The sequence below is a fragment of the Cuculus canorus genome, chromosome 1 (genome assembly GCF_017976375.1).
Source record: "Cuculus canorus isolate bCucCan1 chromosome 1, bCucCan1.pri, whole genome shotgun sequence".
Classification (NCBI taxonomy): Eukaryota; Metazoa; Chordata; class Aves; order Cuculiformes; family Cuculidae; genus Cuculus; species Cuculus canorus.
Genome location: NC_071401.1, coordinates 139,433,395 through 139,460,509, shown reverse-complemented (window position 1 = coordinate 139,460,509; position 27,115 = coordinate 139,433,395). Strand labels below are relative to the sequence as shown.

The window sequence follows — 27,115 nt, the reverse complement described above, 5'->3', positions numbered from 1 at the left end:
CAGATGGTTGCCTTCCACAGGAGGATTGAATAACAGGGTGAAGTGTAGTGTCCTCCAAGAGCTGTGGCAGCTACTTGAAGGTGATGCTGAGAACCAGGTTTCATTCTTGTGGAATAGTATGAGTGAAGCATAAGAATCTGGTATACTTACCTCAAGAAAATAAAAAGTGAAGTGAAATCCTTGCTGAAGGCAGATTGTCATTCTGTAGCTTGTCTTCTAAATTCTCTTAGAGTTTCAAGTGACTAAAATTGTATATATAACATTTCTCTACATTTTGACTGACAAACAAGAGAAAGGGGAGTGCTCTTCTATCTTTTTCAGTCCACACCTTGTATACAAGTAGGAAGATGAAATTAAAAAGGAACTCTTGGTGAAATCCAGCACACTGAAAACAGTGTGAATTAGACTATTGATTTCAAAGCTAAAACATAATATATTATTTTTATTTCATTTTCTGTATAAAAAGAACTGTAAGACTCAAAAAACCCCGTAAACAATACATAGAAGTTTTAAAGACCTCAGTTAAATTCTGTATTATTTGCCCCTCAAGACTGTTTTCCAGAATGCTTACCACTTAGTTTCATTCAGCACTCCAGCACTGGAACAAGAGATTTTTGCTTTATGTTTTCTGAAAGGAAATATGTTTTTTGCTGTCAAAACTGCTTTACATTAATCATAATTTACTTGAAGCCTTCAGAAGAAGGAATAAATCAGGCAGATATTCATCTGCTCAACACAATTGTCTGAATGTTAAACAGGTGGCCATACTCCAGCTCTTTCTCTTCCCACGTTATCATGTCTTTCTCTCACAGTCAGAACTTGTCAAGTCTGCTAATTATTAATAAACTTCCTAAAGAGCTGTTTAAAGCAGACTGAAAAGCCCCACTCATTAAAATGACATATACATAAATACAAAAGACATCTTTGTTTGTTTGTTTGTTTGTTTTGTATTAATTTGGTCCTTCTTTGAGGTGCTGAGGGGTATGGTTTAGGGAGTGTTAGGAATGGTTGGACTTGATGACCCAGTGGGTCCCTTCCAACCTAGTCATTCTATGATTCTGTGATTCTATGATTCTTACTGATCAAATTCAGAGGATCACTTAATCATATATGTAACTTTAAATCTCCAAATAGCCAGTCTGTGTATATGTTTGGTCAGTTGTTTTGCTACTCTGCATTAGGATTTGAGTTCAGGTCTGGAGTTGCCCAGTCTTCCAGCCTTCTGAGGTAAAGTTTCATTCAGCCAAATGATGATTATGAATTTCATCTGAATTTGGAATATTTGATGTGATTGTCATTGGTTTGGATGGCAGAGAACCTCAACAATAGAGTCGCTTCACATGTAGAGATTTTAGTTTTGAACTCATAATTCTTACATATGAAATGCGTATGAAATTTGGTGACTTTTTTCTATGGTTACTTATGTATATAGTAAATAACATCACTAGACCATTATTATTGTGAGAGAATGATTCCACCATCTACTGTGCTAAGTATTTCATTAGTAGCTGTGTGGGACTTGGATTGTTGCCTTGAAAAACAGACAGCTAATTAATTTGTTTCCTAGTTTATAGACTTCCATTTTCTCAGACTCCTGTTTTAGAAAAAGATGGTGTCGAAACAAAGAGGGTTTTTTGTGAAGCACAGAGAAGTAACATAGCTCTTTGTTGGTTTTGACCTTCGGTATTTACAGACTGAGTGGGAAGTTGATACATTTAAATCAACAAAACCATGCTTTTCCTCTAAATTAACATGTTTTAGTTTTTAAGAAAAAAATCCTATTTTACATTCACTATTTTCTGGCGCTAAAGAAAGAGAGGAGTAAGCTGGCTGTGACCACAGCTGAAATTGGTAAAAGGAGATGGTACATTGCAACTCTGGGTTGTCAATGCCAGTTACTGTCAATGTTTAGCTACTGTGGATCTGTCAATACTGCTCAATGCAAGAGTACTAGGGAGCAAGGCCAACTGCTAGACCTGTGGTCTGCCATGCTCTGTAGTGCTGCCAACCTCCTTGACCCTTTTTTGGACTGCTTTCTCTGAGACAGCATGGGAAACAGTTCACTTCAGGAACCACCCCGACAAGATGGGCAAAATTACCCCAGCTTTGACCCCAGCTGTCCTCCAACACTGCTGTACCGATACTTGCAAGCTGACGTGAACCATCTGAGTAGGATAACAAAGACCTTCAGTTCTCTTTTAAACTCTCTGACACTTGTGGATTATAACATACCCATCACAGTAGTTCTGAAGCTATGGACTCAAATGCACACACACACAAAGAATCTTATGACCACAGGGAGTAGCACATGAAGCACCAAAATGTCCCAGAGCCCAGTAGTGTGTAGTGAAGATTCAGTCTGCGTGCTGAAGAAGAAACTCACCTTACCATGTCTGTGCCATTTAGCTCCAGGATCAGAAAGTACTCCATGTACCTCTCCTAATCATATAAATGTACCCTACAACACAGGCTGGCATTGACTGAGATAATCCAAAGGCTGGATGGCCTGGTTTGCATAGTAGAAATTATGGTTTCAGGTAAATCTCCAGGCAGATTGTCAGGTATTCTTCTTCTACCCTTTAGTAGAGATATTTGTAAAGTTGCTGTCTGTACTGTTCCCTGTACAAAGGAGATAAGTCTGAACCCATATCTCTTTACAGTTTATGAGACTCTTTCCGTTGTTTCTAGTGGCCTTTTAATACGATATTTACTCTCTGAGACTGCGTGTGACGTGTTTTGCTAAAACTGAATTTATTTATTTAATGAGTTTTACACATAACATCTATTTGCCCAAGGTGCTGCAAATGCTGATTTCTCTTTATAAATTGTAATATTCTAATTAAAATAATAAACATTTTTAACTTCTAAATTTGGAACTAAAAAGAAATAGAAAATAAATTCCAAAGATTTAAAACCCAAATTGCAAAAACAGCTGGGAAAGGTTAGCAAAGATCTAAACATGTCAATTTAGCATTTTAAATATAAACTAAGAGTTAGTTTTCCTGTTCTATTAAAAATTACTACTTTTTTTTTTTAAAAAAAGGGAATCCATTTAAAAATTAATAAAGTAATCAAAGCTATTGCTTTTTTAAATCAGTGAATATAATTTTATCTGGTAAATCCTTGCCAAAGGACGTAAATAGCATAGTTGTGCATCTGACTATGTTTAATTGTTTTTATGATTCTTAGTAGAATGAATGTGTTCTTGAATGCTTAGAAATCTAGCAGTGCTATGTGTTTTATCCAAGTTGGGTACAAGCATGAAAAAGAAAAGGTAAGGCATGCTTGTGATCGGATATCAAGATGAGAATTGAGTAAAGCATGATTGTTCACATCATTAACTGTATTCATACAGAGAAGTATTCAGCTGCAGCTAAGTAAGTTACGAACAAAAGACATCATTGTGTGTGTGTGTGTGTGTGTGTGTGTATCCCCTTTGGAACAGAGGAAATTCCATGCCAAAAATCATATTTGATGAGGATTGAAATTGTCAAGTGCGACATAAAAAAATCTGCAAATGCCAAAGTTATCAGTGCCTGTTACTGTGATGAAAAAATATGGCACTATGCATGGATACAACTGAACCTACTTAGAGTTGAAAACATAAAGTAAAAAAAGTGAAAGATTTTTGAAAACAAAAAATAAAAGACCAACTTGCTTTAATTCTTATAGCTGCCCCATAATTTATAAGGTAGCATTTAGGAAAAAGTTTTTCAATACATTGTTTTTCAAAAAGCAGCTTGTCTGATTAATTTTTGTCTTGACTGCTTTTGCATTTAAACAATTTGAAGCTGACAAATCTAGTTTTTTAGTTATGCTGGAAAACTCCCTGCTAGCTTTCAGTCATATCTATCATAACCCCTCAAATACTGTAACTGCATATGAAAGATGGGTGTCATATTTTGGATATACTCGGTGGAAAGGACTGAATGTGCCATTTTGGTGGTCTGTTACTATGTTTCTGATGCTGGGATATGATGGATTATAATGACCTGCCTGTGGAGTCGAATGGGACTGAGGAAGCAGAGCAAGTGTTGCTGAGGAAGGAATTCAGAGCAGGGCTCTGTGCAGATATCATATAGGGCTTTCAGCTGTACCTTTCGTCTTTTTTTCCATTAAAAATGTTTTATTGTTTCTTCCTTCAAAAACAAACCCGTGAGCCAAGATATTTCTGACAAATACCTTGCATAATCTTTATTTGTCCCAGAGGAACATTTGTGGATGTAAACCAGAGTAGTAATAAATCAAGAAGGCTTTTGACAAAATGTTCATATAGTTCTGTCACTTCAAATGGATAATTTTCAGTCATGAATTTGATGAATGTGTAGGAATCATTTTGTTTTTTATACTGTCAAAGACTACTGGAAGAAGATGACTGAAAGTAATCCATGAAGTTATGCCTTTACACTGAAATTTGATTTAGGTGTTCATTGAGCTAGGCCATTATATGAAGATTGACAAACTTTAATAATCCAAATGTCCAAACCATAAATAATAAAAGTAGCCGCAATTTAAAGATTATGCAAATTTCCCACATCAGGCTTTAATGATTTTGGAGAGTGAAATCCTCAGTCAAAAAGTGAACAGCTTGGAGAATCTCCTGTGATTCTCAGCTGAGCACTTGATGTTGTGTTTCACTCGTGAGATGTTGCCTTCTACAGCAATCCTGCAGGTGAGAGGGGTCCTCCAACAAGCTGCTTCTCTGCTAGAGTCATGGTGCTACCTGATTCTGATTGCTGAGGTGAAACACTAGAAAGGATGCCTCATTTTAAATGTGTCAGCTTTAATGGCTAAAAAGATTTTCTTTGCATTTCATGCTTGCAATTTCAGTTTTTACCATTTGTGAGTTCATTTAATGATGATCTCCTTTGTAAAAGACTTTTTTTCTCTAAATGGCATTTATTGTGTTCAGAATGAATCTGCAGATGTTTCAAAATTACATCAGATTATGTAAAACATTTATAAGTCTTACTCTTCGCTTTCCAGCTTAGCAAGCTTTTGTGTTTTAACTATAGCTGTTTGAACCAGTTTTTGGCAAAATTTTTCAGGAGCTACCCTGGAGAGTTGCTTTCAGTCTGTTTTTCTTTGAATGTGTGTCACAAAGTTCTTACTGCATGACTTGAATATATGTAGTGCAGACTCTGAGTTTCTTGGATTGGTATGTCAGGAGTCCTCATTTATCACTATCATGCAATTGATCACGTCTTGTCTGGCAGGTTTATGTTTAATAAGTCAATCCTATTTCCGAACACTTTCAGTGACATCTTTACAGAAAAATAGGAATAAACAGAAGGAGGCTTCAAGTGGATACGGGACATTTGGTGTAATGAATTTCTGTGTTTCTGTGGTTAATATTTCTAGACTTAATCATCATTTTCCACCAGAATTAAAACTGGGCCTTGGATCTTTGTTTAAGTGACTGAAATATTAGAAAAAGAAGAGTCAGTAATTAGACTTTGTTCAATATGTTTCATCAGTACATGATTTAACAGAAAATTACTTTGTGAAAAATGGGATTTTTTTCTGAGAAAAGAAGTCTCTAATGTAAACTCAAGTATCATCATAAACTTGTTTAAAAAATATGAAAACCAAAAAAATATAATAGAAGGCAATATATCTGGGTAGGAAAGGGAGAGGGTGGGATTGATAAAAGGTCTTCCCAGGTCAATGGTGCAAAAAAAAAATCAGTATTTTTAGGTATTTGCAGATGATGAGTATTTCAGGATTAAATCATAAAACCCTTGTATGTGAAAATATTTCCGTATGCATTAAATGCTTTCTGAATGCTCACCCATACTAAATGGTATATTACTCTGTAATCATAATGTTATCATTTGGATGGAGACCAAATTAAAAATGAGCTGAGAGAGGAAAGAAAGAATTGTCAGATGAGTTGTATTTTTGTGGCATTTTTTGCTTGAATAACACTGCTAACATGTTGTAATAACCTCCTTCTAAGCAAGAGAATTACACATCAGATCATGTCTCACATTGTCTTATTCAGTGTTTTCTTGACAAAGAGCCTACTTTGTTAAAACTGATGTATGTTGCACCTTTGAATTAAATAAGAGAAAGTGACCATTGAATCTGAAGGAATTAAGACTCCTTCCAAATTTCAAACATGTAAAACTCTACCCAGTAGTTTGTGCAACCAGTAGACATCTCAGTCAAAAGACACAGATAGATTTGTCTTTCACTGTGTTCCTATCAATATCACTGAATACTGTTTGGTAAAGTTCATGACATTATTTAGAATCATAGAATCACCAGGTTGGAGAAGACCTCTTGGATCATCAAGTCCAACCATTCCTCTCTGCCACTAAACCATGTCCCTGAGCACCTCATCTACCTGTCTTTTAAATACCTCCAGGGAAGGCGACTCAACCACCTCCCTGGGCAGCCTGTTCCAGTGCCCAATGACCCTTGCCATGAAAAAATTTTTCCTGATACCCAGTCTGAACCTCCCCTGGCAGAGCTGGAGGCCATTCCTTCTTGTCCTATCACCTATCACTTGGGAGAAAAGGCCAGCTCCCTCCTCTCCACAACTTCCTTTCAGGTAGTTGTAGAGAGCAATAAGGTCTCCCCTCAGCCTCCTCTTCTCAAGGCTAAACAACCCCAGTTCCCTCAGCTGCTCCTCATAAGACTTGTTCTCCAGCCCCTTTACTGGCTTCATTGCTCTTCTCTGGACACGCTCCAGAGCCTCAACATCCTTCTTGTGGTGAGGGGTCCAGAACGGAACACAGTATTCAAGGTGTGGTCTCACCAATGCCAAGTACAGGGGCAGAATCACTTCCCTGATCCTTCAGGCCATGCTATTTGTTAGAATCCAGGATGCCATTGGCCTTCTTGGCCACCTGGGCACACTGCTGGCTCATGTCCAGTCGGCTGTCAACCAGCCCCAGGTCCTTCTCTTCCGTGCAGCTTTCCAGCCACTATTCCCCCAGTCTGTAGCACTGCGTAGGGTTATTGTGCCCCAAGTGCAGGACTCGGCATTTGGCCTTGTTAAACCTCATGCCATTGGTCTCAGCCCAGCGGTTCAGCCTGTTCAGACACCTTTGGAGAGCCTCCCTGCCCTCCATCAGATCCACGCTTCCACCCAGCTTAGTGTCATCCACAAACTTGCTGAGGGTGCACTCAATGCCTTCATCCAGGTCATTGATAAAGAAATTGAACAGGCCTGGCCCAGCACTGAGCCCTGGGGGACGCCACTTGTGACCAGCCTCCAGCTGGAGTTAACTCCATTTCTCACAACTCTTTGGGCCTGGCCAAACAGTTTTCTACCCAAAATTTCATTGTTTAGAAAGAAAATAAGGCTACAAGAATTGACTTTTGTCTCTGAAAGGCCATTATTCCTATACAAAGATATTCAGATATAGGTTATCACAACATTGTGTTAATAGTAGTAATTTTACTGCAATAGTTCTGTTGTTGAAACATTAATGTAGTTAGTTAGAATTTTTTCACTGAATATTTTGAATTGTTCATCAGAATCAAAGCTTTTCACATAAATGTTGAGTTTAGAGGCAATGTTCAGGTGGTATGTGAAGTACCAAACGAAGTTGAAAAAAAAAAATCTTAATACTTATGCTAGTAACTGGAGTTGTGAAACTAGAAACTTGTGGTTGAGATAACCCAGTGAGTCCTCTCTTCACTCTCCTGCACCTATGTTGTTGAAAGTACCCCCCTTCATTCTAAAGCAAGCCACCAGTACTTTTTCAGCTCAACCTTGAGGAGGTACAATGCATATTTTCAGACAATCTATAATACAAACATTATTATATTAGGTACATCTCCTACTTTTCATCTTCATCTGAATTGCTAAATCCTAAACTATTAATAAATTGTCCTTTGAACATAACAATTTATGAAATGCCATTAGTATCTCACCTGGCTGCTATTCACTGATGGCTGTTACTTGAGGGAAAACCCACCTGCTTACATAAAAAAAAAAAAAAAGAAAAAAAAAAGTTGGTATTAAGTGGAGGGTGAGGCTTAAGACAGAATATATTGCTGGCAGCAGGTATACGGGAAATCATTTGATTGTAAATTTTATGAAAGCTTCAGTGCTAGGAAAGCTATTGTGTTTCATTTGTCTTTATTTCAAAAAGCTAATACAAATTACCTCTGCTGAATATTTTAAAAGCTGAATACAAATTTGTTTCTATTGATACTTTTTTTCCATTAATACCATATTTTAGTAGATAAAAGCAAAATAATGTGCTGGCTGTTGGTCCAATCTGAAAAAAAAAAATGAGAGTACCCGATTTCCAGGGTATGGTTGAGCCATGCAAGCAGAATGCAATGGAGCCCTTGTAGCTCTAGAGTGGTGCAGACTCTGTTGTGTGGATATACAGTAGTGGAAGTAATGCTAACACCTTTAGTTACCATTAGTAACATTAGTAATGATGAGAAGAACTGCAGAGGTTATCAATGTTAAGACGTTTTAGGAGATCGCTTTTAGAGGTTGTCTTGCTGGAACTAGAAAAAAGGATTTTTCTACTGCTGACCTGTCACACTTTCATTAGAAGGATCTAGTGAAAACATAGTGAATGAACAAGTAAATAAATCATCTTATTAGCAAAACTAAGAATAGTCAAGTCCTCCTAAAAGGAGAGAGAGCACTGAGATAGTTATTATAATAGTATAACATAGTAACAGATATTTAGTGGACGCTTGAATAAAGAAACAATGGCACATATACAAGTGGATGGACTCTTTAAATTGGCACTGTCCCTCTCTCAGAAACTATGATTTTCTTTCTCATCTCATCTAATAAATGATTTGGAGAGTTCAAACCCTTAGACATAAAAGGTGACTTGTAAGTATTTCAGTGTAAACAACAAAGCAGCCCTCAACATCTCTCTCAATAAAATCCTGTTTTACGCTTCTTAATCTTCATTTTTCTAGTTTGTGTAGCAGGGCTTATATCCAAGTAGATTTAAAAAAAATATATATCTGTTCCCTTACATAAGTGCTCAGTTTTCATGTTCAACTTCCCCCAGCAATTGTTCACAGTCTGTCATCCAGTGAAATTAAAATAACTCTTCCCCCAAGGGCTCCTTATGCTCCATTCCTAGAGCACTGCTTTCTCACATGGGGTGGTGTTTTATTTACAGATATACTTACACTGGCGCACATGCTTTCCTGCATGCAGTCTCTATAATCTAATCTATGATGTTTCATATTTGGAAACGGAAAGCATCATTCACGATTCACTTGGAAATGAGTAGAGGAAATCGATAACGTGCAAAGCAGCATGCTTCTGGCAGTTGAAAGGGTTGAAACTGGGAATTTCCTCCACGTGGCTCTGCAAACATTTCTTTCTCTCCTGCTTCAGGATCTTAGTTCTTCTCCCAGGCTCAGAAGTCAAGTCAGTCTACACTAGTTTGGGAAGGGAGGGAATTGTCACAGTATTCCCAGTGTCAGCACTGAAGAGTGGAATTGTGCTGGAAATGATGCAAAAGAGGCCTTTGGCAGGCTAAGGGACAGAATAGTCGCTGACTGCCAAACTAACCTGATCCCCTTCTATGACAAAGTGACTCGACTACTGGATGAGGGAAAGGCTGTGGATGTAGTCTTCTTGGGCTCAGGTAAAGCCTTTGACACAGTTTCTCACAGCATTCTGCTTCAGAAACTGTCTGCCTCTGGACTGGACAGGCGCACACTCTCCTGGGTAGAAAACTGGTTGGATGGCCGGGCCCAGAGAGTGGTGGTATATGGAGTTAACTCCAGCTGGAGGTCCGTCACAAGTGGAGTTCCTCAGGGCTCGGTACTGGGTCCAGCTCTGTTCAATGTCTTTATCAATGACCTGGATGAAGGCATTGAGTGCAACCTTAGCAAGTTTGCAGATGACACTAAGCTGGGTGGAATCATGGATCTGCTGGAGGGTAGGGAGGTTCTCCAAAGGGGTCTGGACAGGCTGAACCGCTGGGCTGAGACCAATGGCATGAGGTTTAACAAGGCCAAATGCCGAGTCCTGCACTTGGGGCACAATAACCCTACGCAGTGCTACACTCTAGGAGAAGTCTGGCTAGAAAGCTGCCTAGAGGAGAAGGACCTGGGGGTGTTAGTTGGCAACTGAATGAACATGAGCCAGCAGTGTGCCCAGGTGGCCAAGAAGGCCAATGGCATCCTGGATTCTAACAAACAGCGTGGCCTGCAGGATCAGGGAAGTGATTCTGCCCCTGTACTTGGCATTGGTGAGGCCACACCTTGAATACTGTGTTCCGTTCTGGACCCCTCACCACAAGAAGGATGTTGAGGCTCTGGAGCGTGTCCAGAGAAGAGCAATGAAGCCAGTGAAGGGGCTGGAGAACAAGTCTTATGAGGAGCAGCTGAGGGAACTGGGGTTGTTTAGCCTTGAGAAGAGGAGGCTGAGGGGAGACCTTATTGCTCTCTACAACTACCTGAAAGGAGGTAGAAGAGATGAGGGTGCTGGCCTCTTCTCCCAAGTGACAGGGAACAGGACAAGAAGGAATGGCCTCCAGCTCTGCCAGGGGAGGTTCAGACTGGACATCAGGAAAAATTTTTTCACGGCAAGGGTCATTGGGCACTGGAACAGGCTGCCCAGGGAGGTGGTTGAGTCACCTTCCCTGGAGGAGTTTAAGGGATGGATGGATGAGGTGCTGAGGGGCATGGTTTAGGGATTCTTAGGAATGGTTGGACTCGATGATCCAGTGGGTCCTTTCCAACCTAGTGATTCTATGATTGTGTGATTCTATGATGAAACTGAGAAGGATAGCAAAGCAAAGGGTCTTTATAGGAGGAAGGATGCAGAAAAGTAAAAGAACAGAGATGAGTAATACAGTAAATAATATAGTTCTGCTGTGTTCTCTCAGAAGTAAGAGTTAATTTCTCACAGCTGTGAAGTTTAGATTCAGGTGAAGTCCTCCTGGGAGAACTGGGAAATCTAGAACTTTTTCCACAAAAAAAAAAAATCATTATTCCTGAGTATAACCTGTGTGTTTACTCTCCCCTCTCTGTGTAGGGTAATTTTGATATGATTGCCTATATTGCTCCTTGTCCCTCTTGAGACCACTGTGCCTAGACATGTAACCACTTAGTGCTTCTGTCTTGGTCTTAGTTATTGATTCTAGAAAACAAACAGCCATCAACTTCCCTTTCAGAGAAGCCACTGGAGACTCATACTTGATCATTTCACACAAATCCTGTCTCTGACTGAACTGTCCTCCTTTGTCTGACATAGCTTTTCTAAGAACATAGAAGACTGTAGGCCAAATAATGGGAACTAAATAGTCAGCTGTTCATTTAAAGAAAGAACCTCTTGCATTTTTTATATTGCAAACACACAATATATTGTTGTCCAGGGAGTGGCAGAGGCAAAACCCCAATCTCTGCTATTCTGTGCCCAAAGGTATTTCTGGTTGATGTAGTTTAAACAGTGTAAAGAATAATGTGGAGTAATTGTTTATACCCTAAAATTAATCTATTTCAAAGAAATTTTGAAGTATTTGCTGTTCCTGTGACTGTTGAAACCCAGCTAGAGTTGCTTGCCAGAAAATGCTTTTCAGTTGCTGTGCAATTGATGGGACTGAAGGCAGAGTTACAAATCCAGTTCTTTGCCTGCTTATTCATTTTACTATTACCAAATAGTTATGATGGTGAACTGAATGTTAAGTCTTCCTAAAGTGAACTACCATATCCTTGAAGGCCTGCCTGTCATTGGGTCATAACTTTTGAAACCGCCTTATGTTCTGGGGACTCATCATTATATGTTCAGATTGTGTCTCTGTTCCTAACCCTGTCTCAGGAACGCTTCTAACCTGCTGCTGAGACTGAGCCCTCTGAACAACCTGGTCCAGTATCAAAGCTAGCTCTGCTTTGAGCAGCGGACAGACCAGAGGGCCTGCTGAGATCCCTCCTGATGTCAGCTGTTAAGTGTTTCTGTAAATTACAAATGAATTCTGTAACTGTCTTGGCTTGTTTACTGATTCAATTTCCATGGTCCTTCAGTTCTTGAGCCATCAGAGTGGTTCTTAGATAATGTCTTGCAAAATAGGTGCTGTCTTCTTGGAAGAACTGAGAATGGTATATGTCCTAAATAAGTAACTTCGTAATAGGTATCATCTGTTGAGTGGAGAATTTCGTTAGTAACTTTCTGTTAACATAACATACAGGACGTATTACAGTTAAAAGATAATATCATGGTGAAAAACACAGGATAGGATCACAGTTGGACAAGAATGATCAAGAATGATATGTTCAGCCTGGAGGAATTCTACTTGCCTTCAGTGATGACAGTGTTGGGCCACTGCAAACACTCCGTCACACAAATGTGAATACCCACAAGTGTAACAGAGTGTACTTCCTCCTATCTCTTGTCAGTTACTCAATATACCAATATTGAAGTTTTATTGTAGCCAGTGAGTGATTTTGTCTTTTACATTAGAATAAGAGCAAATAGCGTAACAATAGGGATGTGTGCTTTCTTCTGTAGCATCTGAAGAAACCAAGCCGTGAAGGCAAGCTGACAAAGCCAAAATCTTTTGGTAAAAAAATAAAAGAAAACGAAACTAGAGGGTCTAAATTCAACACTGCTTGAATGAAAAGTGGTTTATACTGCTTTTATTCATTTGTTTCAGTCAGAAGTTCTAGAAATATAAAATGGAAATGTGAAGAAAAATTGCTAAAATGAAATACTTTGAGAGTAATTACTAGATTGTTCCATTCTGCCTACATTACCAGTCACATGCTGGAATATAAAAGTTCTACAACTAAGCAGAAACTGTACTATTTGATGATGATATATAAAAAATAGCTGTATGAAGAGCCATAAGTTACAAGTGGCAGAAAATGCTCTGTGGAATAAGAAACCAGTAGTTTTCAATTAGTGTTAAATGAGAAATTATATTATATCAGCTGCTATTAAATGGATACAAATGTCTGGATTAGTACAAAATTATCTGATGTCTGGAAAAAATTAATTTACTGCTCTGATATTAATCAGGCTCATTAGCTTTAGGATGGCATCTGCCATCTTGGCTAATGCAGAAGGGATTGAAAAGGCATTTTCAGAGCCAAATCCATGGACATGGATTAACTTAAAGAACAGTCCGTCATCATCAGTGCTTTAACACATAATACATATTTAGCTTGGAGAAGACTTTGTAAATCAGCAAAGGAAGTAGTGTTTATTCTAGGAAAGAGGGTATTGCTATCTGCAATCCTCTGAGCACCGAGCAAAAAAGAGGTCAGGCAGTAAACAAGATTGCTATTCATCTTAGGGCTTGGCATAATGACAGCTGCTAAACTCTGCTTACCTAGCTCAGGTAATTTCTGCTTTGACCTGTAGCATCTCTCTTGTTGAGTCTGGTATTAAAAGTAAGTATTTATTCTTCAACTTTTCCACCATGTCATTCCATTGTGTGTGATGATTTCTGTCAGGAGAAGCATTTTTATTAAGTAAGCTTTTCTATTAGGCAACGCTTAGCCAGCTTCTGAGTGACCTACGTAACTCACAGATCTCCTGTATGTGTTTTTGTTGATAGAGCAGTTTGCTGAAATGAATTTAAGCAGCCATCATGAAAAATATCCTTCAAATTGTCAGTGCTTTGTGCTGTTTGTCGCTTAGAAGTACATTGCTCAGTCATGGTATGAAAATGAAAAGTCACTTAAATAGGCCATTTTAATATCATTTTTTGTGTCAGTTTAAAGCTGACACGTACAATCTTCAGCTGTTGCCTTGCTTTATCATCAGGAGATTTTAAAACAGCAATTTAAAGAAGGTTTAAACAGCAATTTACCTGGCTCTGCAAGGCTTGCCCTTGGCTGCCACCCCATGAGTACTGCCACCACTTTCTGGTATAAATAATATGGCACTTATCCACATAAATTTTTGGCGCACACTGACTTTTGCTCATTCAGCAGAGTACACGTGTAAGGAGAAGTGTGGTTGATGTAGGGTTATTCAAGCAATAAAAAGTGCATACACATATGTGTGTGTAAGTTATGATTTCTGCCTCTCACTCCGCTATCCAGCTGCACCCTAATGGATTGAGCATAAGGACAGGACTCTGACTGCAAGAAAGATATCTATAGCAGAGCCAATGAATTTCTAAGTCCCTATGGCATTTTGTGTCAGCTGGCTGATCTATATTTATTCTGCCAATGCACTAACTGCCCCTGGAGATCGTGCTCCATTCTTTACCTGGCTCTGGACATATGGAAATATGACATCTGCTTACTTCCAGAAATGTGTTTATGAATCTAGAAACTATAGCTGAACTTTTCCTTGCAACAACTAAATCTTAATTCTGCTTTCCTCAGGAGTAAAGAGGTGCCCAAGGCTGCTGTTTTCTCACATATGATTGAAAAATGGTGACTATACGAGTACTACATGGGAAAGAGGTGGCAACGTTATTCAACGGACCTATTTGCTGTGGCATTTATGTCTGTGGCATAAAAGCAGCTTTCAAACAAACACAGCATCCTATGGGAAGATAATCCTTTCCTCTTCTGAAAAGGAAAACAAAAGCATAGAAAAATAAAGAATTTTGTGAAGGTCACCAGCAAGTAAAATCAGGAATTCAAGGTGGATCATTCTTATATCTACCTTAAATTCTTTTGACATTAAAATCTATGAATTTTAACCCCAAGACTGTAGGGTTTACTTTGAGGAGAGTCACGTAAGATTTTCTTGATAAAAGCTTAAGAAGTAATGCCTTCTTGGTTAGGGGTTCATTAAGAGGGAATTTAGCTTACTCAAAGGTTTATTCAGATCTGGTCCTACTGTTGAACATGTCTCATAGAGCTAAGATGGACTTGTAAACATGGATGCAACTTAATGTCTGCTACCCACAAATGAAAGAGCAACAAGCTGTCTGAAATAAGAGATTAATTTCAGCAAGCTTCTGCAAACTGAGCCAGCCTAATTTCCTGTAGGTCTATGCTTCATTTTCCTACTGTGCCTGCCCTCCAGCTCTTCTGTTTTCCATGGTAACTAGGCCAGCTGTCGACTAGGAAAATACCCTCGGGCCAACTAAAAAAAGAGAAGTTTTCTCTTACTAATATCTTATAGCAAGCTTTCCCTGGTACATGAGCTTAACTTCAAATTCCCACTTCTCTTTTTACAAAGCCAATATTTGGTGGCAATAAAGTGGTGAAACAGAAGGAAGATCAGAAACAGCAGTGTTTAGAGAAGACAAATCTAAAGATATTTCATTCTCTGCTCTGCCTTCCTCTTCTACGCTTGCAAAATATGCTATTGCTATGTATAAAGGGGAGGGATAATTAATAGAGACTGAGAAAAGAAGAAAAATATTATAAAAACAAAGAGGAAGAAAGAAAACAGGCCTAGAAAGAAGGAGTATGAAGATAACAGAAATACTCTTCTTTATGATGTAAATGCTTGTTCTTCTCTCCTGCCACTGATAGGAAAGAGCTGGCAAGAACCATCTCTCATGGTCTCCTTTGCTTTAATTAAATTAAAATGTGGTAGGTATCATCTTTGAGGAAGACTACAGAGTAGCCTTATGCATAACGAGAGTGATTTCTCCCTTAGAAGAGTCAAAATCATGAAGAGATGGAAAAGTGTTATTGGGATTGGAGAGATTCCCCTAATGAAACTCTGTTTCTTTGTCTTCTGTTCCGTGAAAACAAATGAGTTTTGTTAGTTTGTTTTGAAGTGCAAAGGACCATCTTCATGGTGACACTGTATCTGAGCTATGGAGGTTGTCTCCAAGTTATTCTTTTGACAAAGTCATACACACAAATGCACAGAGGTAACAGGTTGCTGTAATCTGATGGTCTGGTCCATGCACCCTTAGTTGTTGTGCAGCATTGGTTCTACTACCGAAGCTGTGCTCTTCAGTAGGCTTCTCTAATGAGATGCTGCACAGCAAATTGCCAGAAAAAGAAGACTTCATGTCTTACAGAAAGCATAATATATCTGATATGAGAGGAATTCTTAAAACAGAAAGTTTTGCAATCCTGTGATTACACTGAGGTGTTATCATTGCTGAAATACCCAAACCAGTAACTGCTTGAAGACTTATTATACTTCCCTATTCCTGTGTAGGCAGTGATCTGAAAAAAAATCCATTTCTTAGATACCGTGAAAAGAAGATAAGCAGGGCCACTAGCTAGAGCAGAGATGCCCCGATGAAAGTAAAGATCCAGAAGAGCAGGTATGTCAGGACATAATATCGGGTCAGGATCTTAGTTCTTGCACCTGTGTTACCTGCACTTAAAACACAAAGGATCTTCAGGCAGGTTTTTCCAGAGAGATAGAAATGATGCTGCCTTAAGAGAAACATTAATTCTGTGTGTCTTTGAAATGTATCAGATCTCATCTATCCTTTCTCTGCTATTGGCATCTGAGCAAACTGTCTGTAAAAATCTGGACTGTAGTTGAAAGGTAACAATGATTGTAGACATCATTAAACAAAGCAAATTCTTGTCACTGAGTGAAGAACAAATAAGCAAATTAACAGCTCATCTCAAGATCTACTGCTCTGCAGAATATTTTTTTTAATTACGTAATATTTGCAAAACAATATCACACTCTTTTTGTGTTCACCCCCACCCCAAAAACCAAAGCCCTCTCTCTCCTTGTGAATCATAAGAACGGTAATCTGAAAACTCTAAGATTATGAAGTATGGATCTGGCTCAGAATACATGAATAAAATCTGGAACTACTTGTGATATGAGCAGCCAAAGGCCATAATGACCTTGTAGAAAAACAATTTTAGTTTTCTCCCTGAAGCTACTTCTGTATTAGTATGTAAAAAAAAAAAAAGAAAAACCACACAAACGTAAAGCAGAAAAGTACATACAGCATTTTAAAGAGAAGTTAACCACAAATGTTGCACTGTAACTCAGGCATAATTCTGCAGTTTTATGTCAATCTGGATTGCGCCATGCATGCAGAACCCTACAGAATTAGTTTTGTGTTATACATTTTGTTTTATGGTGTCATGAGTGATTTTTTTTGTTCCAGCTGTGACACTAACAGGAAACTACAGAAGTTATGTAAGGCCATTTTGGTAGATATGAACTACCCAAACAATAGACAGATAAGGAAAAATATTTTCCAGTTCTCCACAGTGTATTGCTGCAATAATTGTTGTCTAAATTCAGATACAGCACAAAGCTTAGCAACTCCATTGGCTTTAGTGAACTGCTTGAACCTGGATTAATTTTGTGTCTTATTTAGATGGTTGGAAGTAGAGTAGCTTAGTCACCTCCTGTATCCAATTAATTGCTGGCATATTTGGACGTCATCCCATTAAAGCCATTTGGTCTGCTTATTTTAGTGGTGATTATCCCATCTAATCCCATTCATTGCAGTTACCCACTGGGAAGCACACGACGATTTCTGCTACGCCTGGAATGAATGGCGCATTTCAGTTCCTGTGCCACAAATTTACTCTAAGCTGTTACAGAAATAGATGGTTTGTAGCTTTCAGGCTTGCTGATTCTGGTGTAAGTAAGACGCTGCCTGAAATTCTAACAACAATATGGTGTTTGTTCTGACAAGAAAATCTGCAATTTTGAAACAAGTGCAGACAGGGATGTATTGGTCACATGAAGAAAGTACTGACAAAGATGGAACCAGACTTTTCAAAATTAATGCCAGATTTCAATGTTGTGTTTCTCACTGAATGCAAGGTAATACTGCCCCAATGATAATTTTCATTCAGATATTAAATGCAATACATTTGTTAAGATTTTTTTTTTCTTTTCTGTAATTTGGAAAACAGTTTTTGGACAGCGAAGGTCATCATGTCCTCTGATTCTCCTGAGACAGTGGTACTTTTTCTGTTAATAGTTTAGAGCAGATAGAGGGAGTAGTTGCAAGCCTGAGCTTAAGTCAGTCTCACCATTACTGACCCTTCAGGGCAAATGTATTTCTTTTCTGTTGCTTTGGGTTGATGCGTTAGTAAGGTGGGACCTTTGGTCAACTGTGAACCCTCAATCATGAATTCCGAAGTTATCCAAGATCAGCGCTGTTGTACACAGGTGTTATTGGGAACAACCACTAATTCTGTTATGTTGGTGTTGCTGCAGGTGTTTTTTGTCAATGTGATAATGTGTTAGTAAATTTGGTCTTCTGCTGCTTGCAGACCCCACCTGATGAAGAGGAGAAAAGAGAAACAGCTTTGCTAACCATTTGGGGGTTTTGTGTGTGTGGTTTTGGGGGTGTTCATTTGGTTGTTTGTTGGATTTTTCCTTGCAAATTGGAGCAGAAAGAGATAGTATCAGCATTGCTTTTTACTAGAAAATTCTTGTAGCACTTATATACATCAAAATGTCCGTTCAGCAAATTGGAGAAGACCTGTTCTGAGAGTGATCACTTCTTGCTTAGACCTTAGACTAGGTAGCATCCACTATATGGTAGTTGTAGTGGCAGCTGTGCACCATTATGGTCCCCCTATACAGTACATTTTCAAGGCAGAAGCTCTTTCTTCTCTAGACAAAATCTGGAGTTTATTTTCTTAATACAGTAACTGTACTATGTGTCGAATACCACATTTTTCTGCTAGGCAGCCTTAGCAGGGTTTGGCAACTTGCTTTCAAAGTGTAGCATAGCCTTTGTTTCCATTGATCTGCTAATTTTTGTGAGTCAGCAGGACACCTGTTCCAGTTCAGGCATTCAGCAGAAGTGGGGCTGAATGGCTTGGTTGAATCTTTGGGATCAAGTGGCTTAGCTGGATGTAAATTACATTGCCTTGTTCATAAAGAATTTTGAGAAAAGATTAGCAAATAACGGCAACTAGTCCCATGGCTCCCATAAAAACATTCTGTTTCCGAAGCCTAACCAGTATACTTTATAATAAGTCTGCAACAAGTTTTTTTGTTGTTTAAGGGAGACCAAGGTGTTAGACATCTGTTCAAAGTTACATTATAAAAAAGAATTAGAAAAATAAAATCAAATGTATCGTATGGCCTTTAAAATCAAAATTTCATTTTAAGCAGAGGTATTTTTCTGTTCAAGGGTAATGCTTTGAAAAATGAGTCTATGAAAGAAGCTCTGTTATATGAGAAGCAGCAGGTGATATTTACCGCAGGTTTGCTGTGAGAGGTGTGAAGAGCCAAATGTGGACAGGTGCTGCAAGCTACCATACAGCTGCTAACTTTCCATCCTGGAGACTTACTTGGTTAGAAAGATCCAGAGAAAATGTTGTATCACTCTTCACTCAGTCTACTCAAGAAATGTAAACTTGAATTTTCTTCTGGTTCTACAACAGAAAGAAAGAAGAGATTTCAGTCAAGGAAAGTGAGAGTAAGAGGCAGTTCAGTCTTGGGTCTTCCAGTCAAGTGGATGCCCTGGCATTATGTTTCTGTAAGGCTATAGAAAACTTGCAGTTCTGCAGTCACTTGGGAGAACTGCTATGTCCCTTCAGTCTTTGTCGTACATTAACTCTTCTACCTAATTCGCCTTGCTCTCCATTCTCCCCTGCAGAAATTATGTTGTTTTCAACATGTTAGGCGTTTTGTACTTCTCAGTTGTTCGTTTGTTTTTCTGTCTTTCTTTGTTGATTGTCAAGCCCCAATACGTCTACATGGAATGTGCTGTTGCCTTCTGTGTTTTTCTTTCTGACTTGGAGTACATAAATCACACCTTTCTATAATATGAGGTTAGTTTAAAAAGGGAGATATCCTGTATCTGTCTTTTAAGGGAAGCTGAAAGAGATGGCCTGTATGTTTCCCTTAAATAACAAAGAACCATGAGAACAAAGATGCTTTAAGGTTTTCCAGTGAGGTTACCGAAATTAAATTTTGCTATCCAGTGAAGACTTATGTAACCAAGGATGAGAAGGAGGTTGGGAACAGAAATTACATTGCAACAAGTGCTAGTGTTCCTTTCTGTTCTCTAAAGCAATAGCTGCCATCCTACAGACATGTTCCCGGGAGTTTCAGCGAGTTCAGTCGTCTGTCCTAGGCACTGGTGAAATGATCAGAAAAGCCACAGTCATTTTTACCAGCTTGGCACTCTGCTGCCTTAGAGTTCGGCTGTGTCTAAAGAGGCTGTGCCTGAATGTACCAGCTAGCAAAAGTAAAATATTAGTTCTGCAGACTTGATTGTACTCTGCAGAGGAGCAAGGGGAGTTGCAGGCAAAGAGGATGGAGGATGATGGGTACTTGTTAGACCTGGGAATTCATTGGAGTTCTCAGTACCTGTGCAGTACTTGCTATGTTGATATTTCTATCAAATGGATTATTCCTGTTATCTCTGCTTCCTTGTCCAATGTAATCTTGCAGAGATAAAGGAGAAAAATAGGAAAGGTTTTACTTGCAACTGAGTAATTAATAGCAGCAGTTGTCCACTCATCCTCATGGCTCATCAGTGGCTAGATGGAGATATTAATCTTCAGCTGCTTGTTTTTGTCATCTCTCTCATCTTTGTGTCTGTGAGTAACTTACAGTGGTATTTAAGAAGCTGCAAAGCCCAAATGCAATGGCACTGGCAAACCAGCTCTGTTACTTGCTCTGCTGTTTAAGAATGCAAACAGTAAGATTTTTCCTTCAACAGTCAAAAATGAAATCTGTCTCATCCTTCAGGTCTGTGCCATAGCTCCATGGCACAATAGAGTATAAACAGCTTAGAAGTGTTGCAGGATGTCTAATAAAAATCAAGATGGATGGCAACCTCAGACATGGGTGCTCTGCAGTGATGAAGAAGTGTGTGTCCTTATCTTTGATACAAAGGGCTGTGGAGAATTATTTTAAAACAATTTTTCCTATAATGAGCAGCAATTTTGTTCTAATGCTCTTCTCTTCTGTGACTCATCCTGCCTAGAGCTTAAAGAAACAGAAACCAAGCAAGAAATATACTTTCACAACACATCATATTGATTTCCTTGGTCAAGTCTACCAAAGATTGACCAATGAGAGTAACTACCTCAGCAGTCACCTTAAAACCCTAAGGCACCTCACTTTCATGGTGTGTTTCTGAATTCAAAACACCTTAAGCAAAGAGTACACAGTGTGTTTGCTGGTAAGCACACCTTTTGTGTAATAAATACCAAACATCATTTGAAAACAAATTAACTAAGGTCTCTTCTGTGACTGTCACACATGTAAATAACACAGTCAACCTGCACTTTGCTCTTTCATAGCAGGTATAGGTTAAGCCTGCAATAAGATACTGGAGATCCTGGCCTTTTCTTGGGTTTCTTTTGCTGCAGTGTGGTTTAACAGGCTACCTGCAAGCTAATCTGTCCTGTTGGGAATTACTTTCTGGCTCCCCTTTCTGCTCCCCTTTCTGAAGGAGACAAGGAACAGATGTTGAAGCAGCAGTTGCCTGAGCAGCCTCACTCCTTCACTTGTCTGCCAAATCCAACTCAGAGAGCAGACTGTCTGCTGAAAGGCCTTTAGAGCACCAGTTTCCCTCTCTTTCCAACACTACAGAAAGAGAATGAGTTCACCTGCTTTGCCACCAAGATCCATCCAATCTCATTCTTTTCCTTCCTTTATATATTTTTCTTTTTAATTTCCCTTTTCTCCATAGCTTCCAGTTTTAGTCCTGTTTCTCCTTCTCTGACACAGCAGCCAACTCAGCTTGATTCAACATCTTCCCCTCTGCCCTGTGGCCAGAATCTTTCCAGCACACTTGCATTTCTGTACTCAGAAAACAAACACACATACTTTTGCAGCTGTAAGTGCTGGAAAATGGACTTGAAGATGGCTTGCAGTCGTGAACACATACAGAAAGGAAGAGAAGCAGCTGCTTGCAGAAGGAAGTCAAATGCATCTTCCAGGGCATGGCAGAATCTGATTTGGTCTCTCTGAGTGCTGCTAAGCAGGGGTGGTCTGGTTGCTTCTTCAGTAGATTTCATGGAATCATAGAATGGTTTGGTTGTAAGGGACCTTAAAGATCATCCAGTTCCAGCCCCCCTGCCGTGGGCAGGGACACATCCCGCCAGACGAGGCTGCCCGAGGCCCCGTCCAACCTGGCCTTCAACACCTCCAGAGATGGAGCATCCACAGCTTCCCTGGGCAACCTGTGCCAGTGCCTCGCCACCCTAATTGAGAAGAATTTTTCCTAATGTCTAATCTAAGTCTCCCTACTTCCAATGTAAAGCTATTTCCTCTTATCCTGTCACTACATGCCTTTAGAAATAGTCACTCCTCAGCTTTCCTTTAGGTCCCCTTCAGGTACTGGAAGGCTGCTATAACGTCTCCATGGAGCCTTCTCTTCTCCAGGCTGAAGAGGTCACCATCCTTTTGATATCTGGTATTTTCCACAAAGTGACTATGGGACAGTGTATCTGAATTGCCCTGGTCTTGCTGAGAAGGAGGGAATTTGTCCCAAATCAGAGAACCCTTAAGAGTGAAGAATTCTCCCTATTAAGAGCAAAATTCTCAGTATAGGCCTGGCATAAGGCCAGGCTTTTATATTGAGTTCTGTCTTGCAGAACCCTGTGAAAATTGTCAGAAAAAAAACTCCTAGACCTCAAAACCTTAAAATATTTCCTCACTGACAGCCCTGAGTTTTAAAACATTCCAATTTTGTCTTCTGTCGCAGCTAGGCATCTTTTCCTAACTTGAAAATTTCATTAGTGTCTTGAGTGTTTCTGCATCATGCAGCCTCATGAGTTGTAGACTTGCCTATCTTCACTGAGTCCTCGCAATGACAATGTGAAGATGTGTGGTCCAGGAAACTGGGGAAACAGAATTACGAATGCATATTTGTTCAGTTGTTGAATAAACATTTCAGCGAAAGCCTACAATGAGTCACCACATTAAAATCCATCCTTTGTATCCTCCTTGGGACTGATTTTATAAAATGCATATAAAAGTCAGTTCATGTTAATCCAAATCATTTTGCAAATTGCGGTCTACAGGCTTTTAAAAGCATTCCTACCCCAGTGGACAGGCAGAAGGAAGTTGTGCTGCCTGTACCGCAGTTGCCAAACTTGTTTGAGTGCAGAGCTCCGAGTCCCCCATGGGCTGCTGAGGAAGCACATGCACTGTCGGGAGCTGCCATGTGATTCAGACTGTGGAAGGTGTAGTGGGCAGCAGCTGGCATGGACATAGATATTACCGGTGAGATCCTGATGACTGCCTCAACTTTCCCCATGGACTGGGCTCAAGAAGCGCATGTGAGAGGATTCAAACTCTATACATTCTCTGTTCTCATGTATGCCTTAGGTGTAAGCTATCTGAATCTGGCCCATAATCTTTCTCAGGTCGAAAATAAATCTTTATATTGTATGTGTATATAAGCATATTTTCTGGGAATACTTAGCTATAAGAATAATCAAAATATGGATCTTCTAAGTTGATCTGCCTTATGCAGGGAGTAGCTCTGTTTAAAATAGGGGAATGTTTTGATTTTGCTTCCTGTATGTAAAATTCTAAGCCTTTCATACTAGCAAAATAGAAGTTGGTTTAATGTTCTGTATGTCTGAGAGGATTAAAGGGACATCTTGAACATGAAAGGGTACTTTTTCTGGATTCCTTTAATATGTACTGTTAAAAATAGAGTATGTGAATGCATTTAATTTAGATGCTTGGGAGCTGATTCCAATTCAAGTCTAAGTGCAGACAGACATTCTGCACGAATATAACTTGGCCACTTCAAAATAGATATTGTGGTGTTTTCATCTTTTCTTAGGTGCACTTGCACTTGTACTTGCAAGGCAGAAGTGAACGAGTTTGTTTGTTCTACCTGTGCTCCAAGAGAAATGCAAGTTGCCTAGCTGGACCGGGGCTGCTTCAGTAAACTGCAATTCCTGCCCATGTGACAGTTTGAACTGTGCCAGTAATGCTTTTGTTTCAAAAATAATCATCACAAAGTCTGTTCCTGGCTTGCTGTTGAAATGGCCAGAGTGTGTTTTTGTTTTAAGTTGCCTTGTGTCCTACAACTAAGCTAAAAGGCCACTGCAGAGTGCTATGCAGTAGCCTAAACACAAGCCATTTTACACAGCAAAAGGCATCTGAAATAGCTGCGTGGGAGTGGCACACATGAGATATGCCTCTAGTGGACCCATGCACTTCCAAAGCGGCAACTAGAGATGAAATAGGATTTTCTAGAACATCTAAAATGGCACAAGGTATCTACATTTAAGCAAATTAATTCCATCCTGTGGAATCTTGGATTTACTGTGCTTGAAATCTGGAAGAATTAGTTTATCCACCACCATATATGCATGTGCTCTCTGCCTTCTTCACTTTAGAAAGGGTTCAGGATAAGAATCAGCTGTGTCTATGTGCTGGGCTTTGCCTGCCATCAGGCACTGCAATGACAATCTGTATTTCTTTACAATCCAAAAGTAATTATTTGTTTTTACTAGTCTACGGAAAGAAATGTCATTTCAGTTTCCTCCAGAGTGTGCTAGTGGTAAATTTTTCACATCTCTTTTCTTTCATGTCTCAGCTTTTCTGGAAGAAACACCACATATTCTTTTAAGATTTTCAGTGCTTATAAACCCTTAGATGTTCAGAGGTTTTCTGTAGCTGGAAAGGCTTTTCAGAAACCAGTAAGTGATATTATTCTGCATTGAATTATATAGGAAAAGAGGACCTAGAAGGATCATTACCTTATAAAAGATGACAGAAATCCCTCATCACCAAAAGATGCATGGGCTGAAATAGCAATATTGCAGTGTCTTATGCATGATTTGAGGGAATTGAAGTGTCTATAGGAATTATGATTTCTTTACCTTTAAATATCAGTGCCTGATATGTATTCCGTTCTCACTTTTTGTTGTGTGACATATTCATATGTGATGAACCATGAAAGTCAACAGCTTCTCTATTTTCTGTCTTGTGAAAACTAGCATTATTTGCTAGGTTTAATTAACCTCATCTAGTAAGGGAAACTGCATTAAGATTCAGAGATATTTAAAGAATTTAAGGTTTCAGATGTTCTTAAGGATGAAGTGGTGGCGTGGAAAGTTCAGACAAAAGGGAAAAGCAATTCATCAGTGTTGTAGACAAAGGGAAATCCCAGGTGCTGGACACGATGTTAATAGCAACATAAAATTGGTGATTCCATCTATACTTACAAATATAAATCAAACGTGTACAAAACTTCTGGCCCACATAAGGAAAAAATTCCCCAGTGATCAATTCAATTGACTAAAAAAACTCCTAAACTGCATGGCTTTCCTGGCCCAAAAGAGTGTGTAATTAGAGAAGACTGTGTGGTAAACATAAAAAAAAAAAAGAAAAGTTTTCATTTAATTTCTAAGCTTTATCTAGGTGATAACCACAGTTCTGAAGCTTTTCCAGACTTCAGTAGATCTAAGAGCTGAGTTTGTGCTCTAGACCAACACTTACCAGTAAAGAAAGGAACAAAGTGGGCTCATTTCTCTCTTATTAGAATTATAGCAAATTTCAGAAATGTCTCCTCAACTTAAAAGACTGACAGTTTCTGGCATTGATGATACGTCTGAGATGAAAAGTTTTTTAAATGCACCTCCTAGCTGAAAGACATTGATTGTGCAAGTGCACTGGCAGAAGGAAAAAAAAAAAAAAAGGATAGATGTTTAAGATTGGACTCCAAAATAATATAACTTATTTTCACTTTGTAAATTTTCCTTGGAGAAATGAGAAGCAATACAGGTACTGCACAATGTATGACAATAAGAAATGGCAGGTTCCTATTGATTCAACACACTTGAAATCTCATTATTTATCAAATGGGACTTGAGTACTGCCAACAAATGAATGACATTTTTTCATTCTCTGCTGCCCAAAGTCAACAAATACATATTAGTCTGGAGTGCATTTATTGTTCCTGCTAGAGGTGATATAAAATAAAAATCAGTTTTTGATACACAGATGTTTTTTCCCTTTGTTCCTTCAGGCTGTTGAAGAATGCACAAAATGAAGTTCATTTCAGAATCTGGTATCAGAAAGTACTGGCTGCTCTCCAATTCTGTGCTGGAAAAACCCTGAACAATGAGTTTTCCAAGGAGGAAAAACTTATCAGAATTCTGGAAGACATTGCCGAAAAAGTAAAAGCTGCTGGTGACCCAAAGAGAAAGGTTTGTTAAAAAATACCTCCCCTTCCATCTATTTTTCTTTAGCTAATCTTATTTTTTCTAAGGTGACATCTCTTTCCTGTAGTGTCCTTTATGAAAGTAAACCCAAGATTAGCCTAAAATTTGTAAAATTTTATGCTGCTCTGCAAACAAGTAAAACATATGGATTTAATGGGTCAACCGTCATCGCTATTTCTCTGAAGGTCAGCAGATCTTTTAAGCCATTTAAATTCCTTAATCAGTGGTTTCTCAAACACTGGAGGTGGTCAGGAATAATAGCAACAAAACTGATTAAAATTTTACTAGAAGTGCACACATTCAGCACCTCATTGCAGAATATTTGACTCCTGTAGTGCAGCTTCTTGAAAACTTTGCTAAGAGTTGTCCTTGGCAGACTGAAAATCCTCATTTCTTAGCAAATTCAAATGGACTGCATTATACTTAATATCTTACATATAGCATTCAGCAAATAATACTGTGTATATAACTGCAGAGATGCATTCCTGGTAGCAGAAAGCAAGCAGTCCTCTTCTCCAGTGGGTGCAGATTTATGTTGTGTAGGTACATTTACAATTTAAAACTCCTATTTTTCCAAGACAGCTGTTGTTAACCACTGGATGTGTAAATTTTTTCTTACTGTGATCTCAGCAAGACAGACCAGAAAGCCAAATAAAAATATACCTGCTGCTGCTGGTTGTCGTGAAAGTTATCACAAATTCTTTGCCTTGTTAGGGATTCAAAGATTTTCAAAGGATTTTTCAGAAAATTCTGTGTTGCTACTAGGAGCAGCAAAGCAAACATGGAAGTTAAAAGACAAAAATATTTGAAAAGAGAAAAATCCATGTAAAAAAAAGAAATAGCAGTGATTCATTATACATTACTGATGCATAATTCAGATTGTAGAGATTAAGCTCAAGGCTGCAGCTACTGTGATACTGAAAACTCCCAGACCTTGCAGTTCACATACCTGCAGTTAGGCAAGGGAGGTCACAGTGTTGAGGCAACAAGTTGTCCAGCAAGGCAAAAAAGACATGTGATGCAGCAGAGCAGGTGCAAAGCTAATCAGCACTTAATGAAGGTTATTGAATCTGAACCTACATGACAGCATGAACTGGTAGTGCATCTAGGCTGTAAAAGCTTGATGTGGAGTAAAATCACG

The 27,115-nt window shown here is 39.0% G+C and overlaps 1 protein-coding gene across 1 annotated transcript in view; it reads left to right on the top strand.

The window, feature by feature from the left end:
- PIK3C2G (phosphatidylinositol-4-phosphate 3-kinase catalytic subunit type 2 gamma) overlaps positions 1-27,115 on the top strand; it is a 291,894-nt gene that overhangs the window by 183,285 nt on the left and 81,494 nt on the right. The window contains exon 19 of the mRNA XM_054078355.1: positions 25,779-25,959. Coding sequence (XP_053934330.1) covers positions 25,779-25,959 — 181 coding nt within the window. The remainder of the gene's footprint in view (positions 1-25,778; positions 25,960-27,115) is intronic.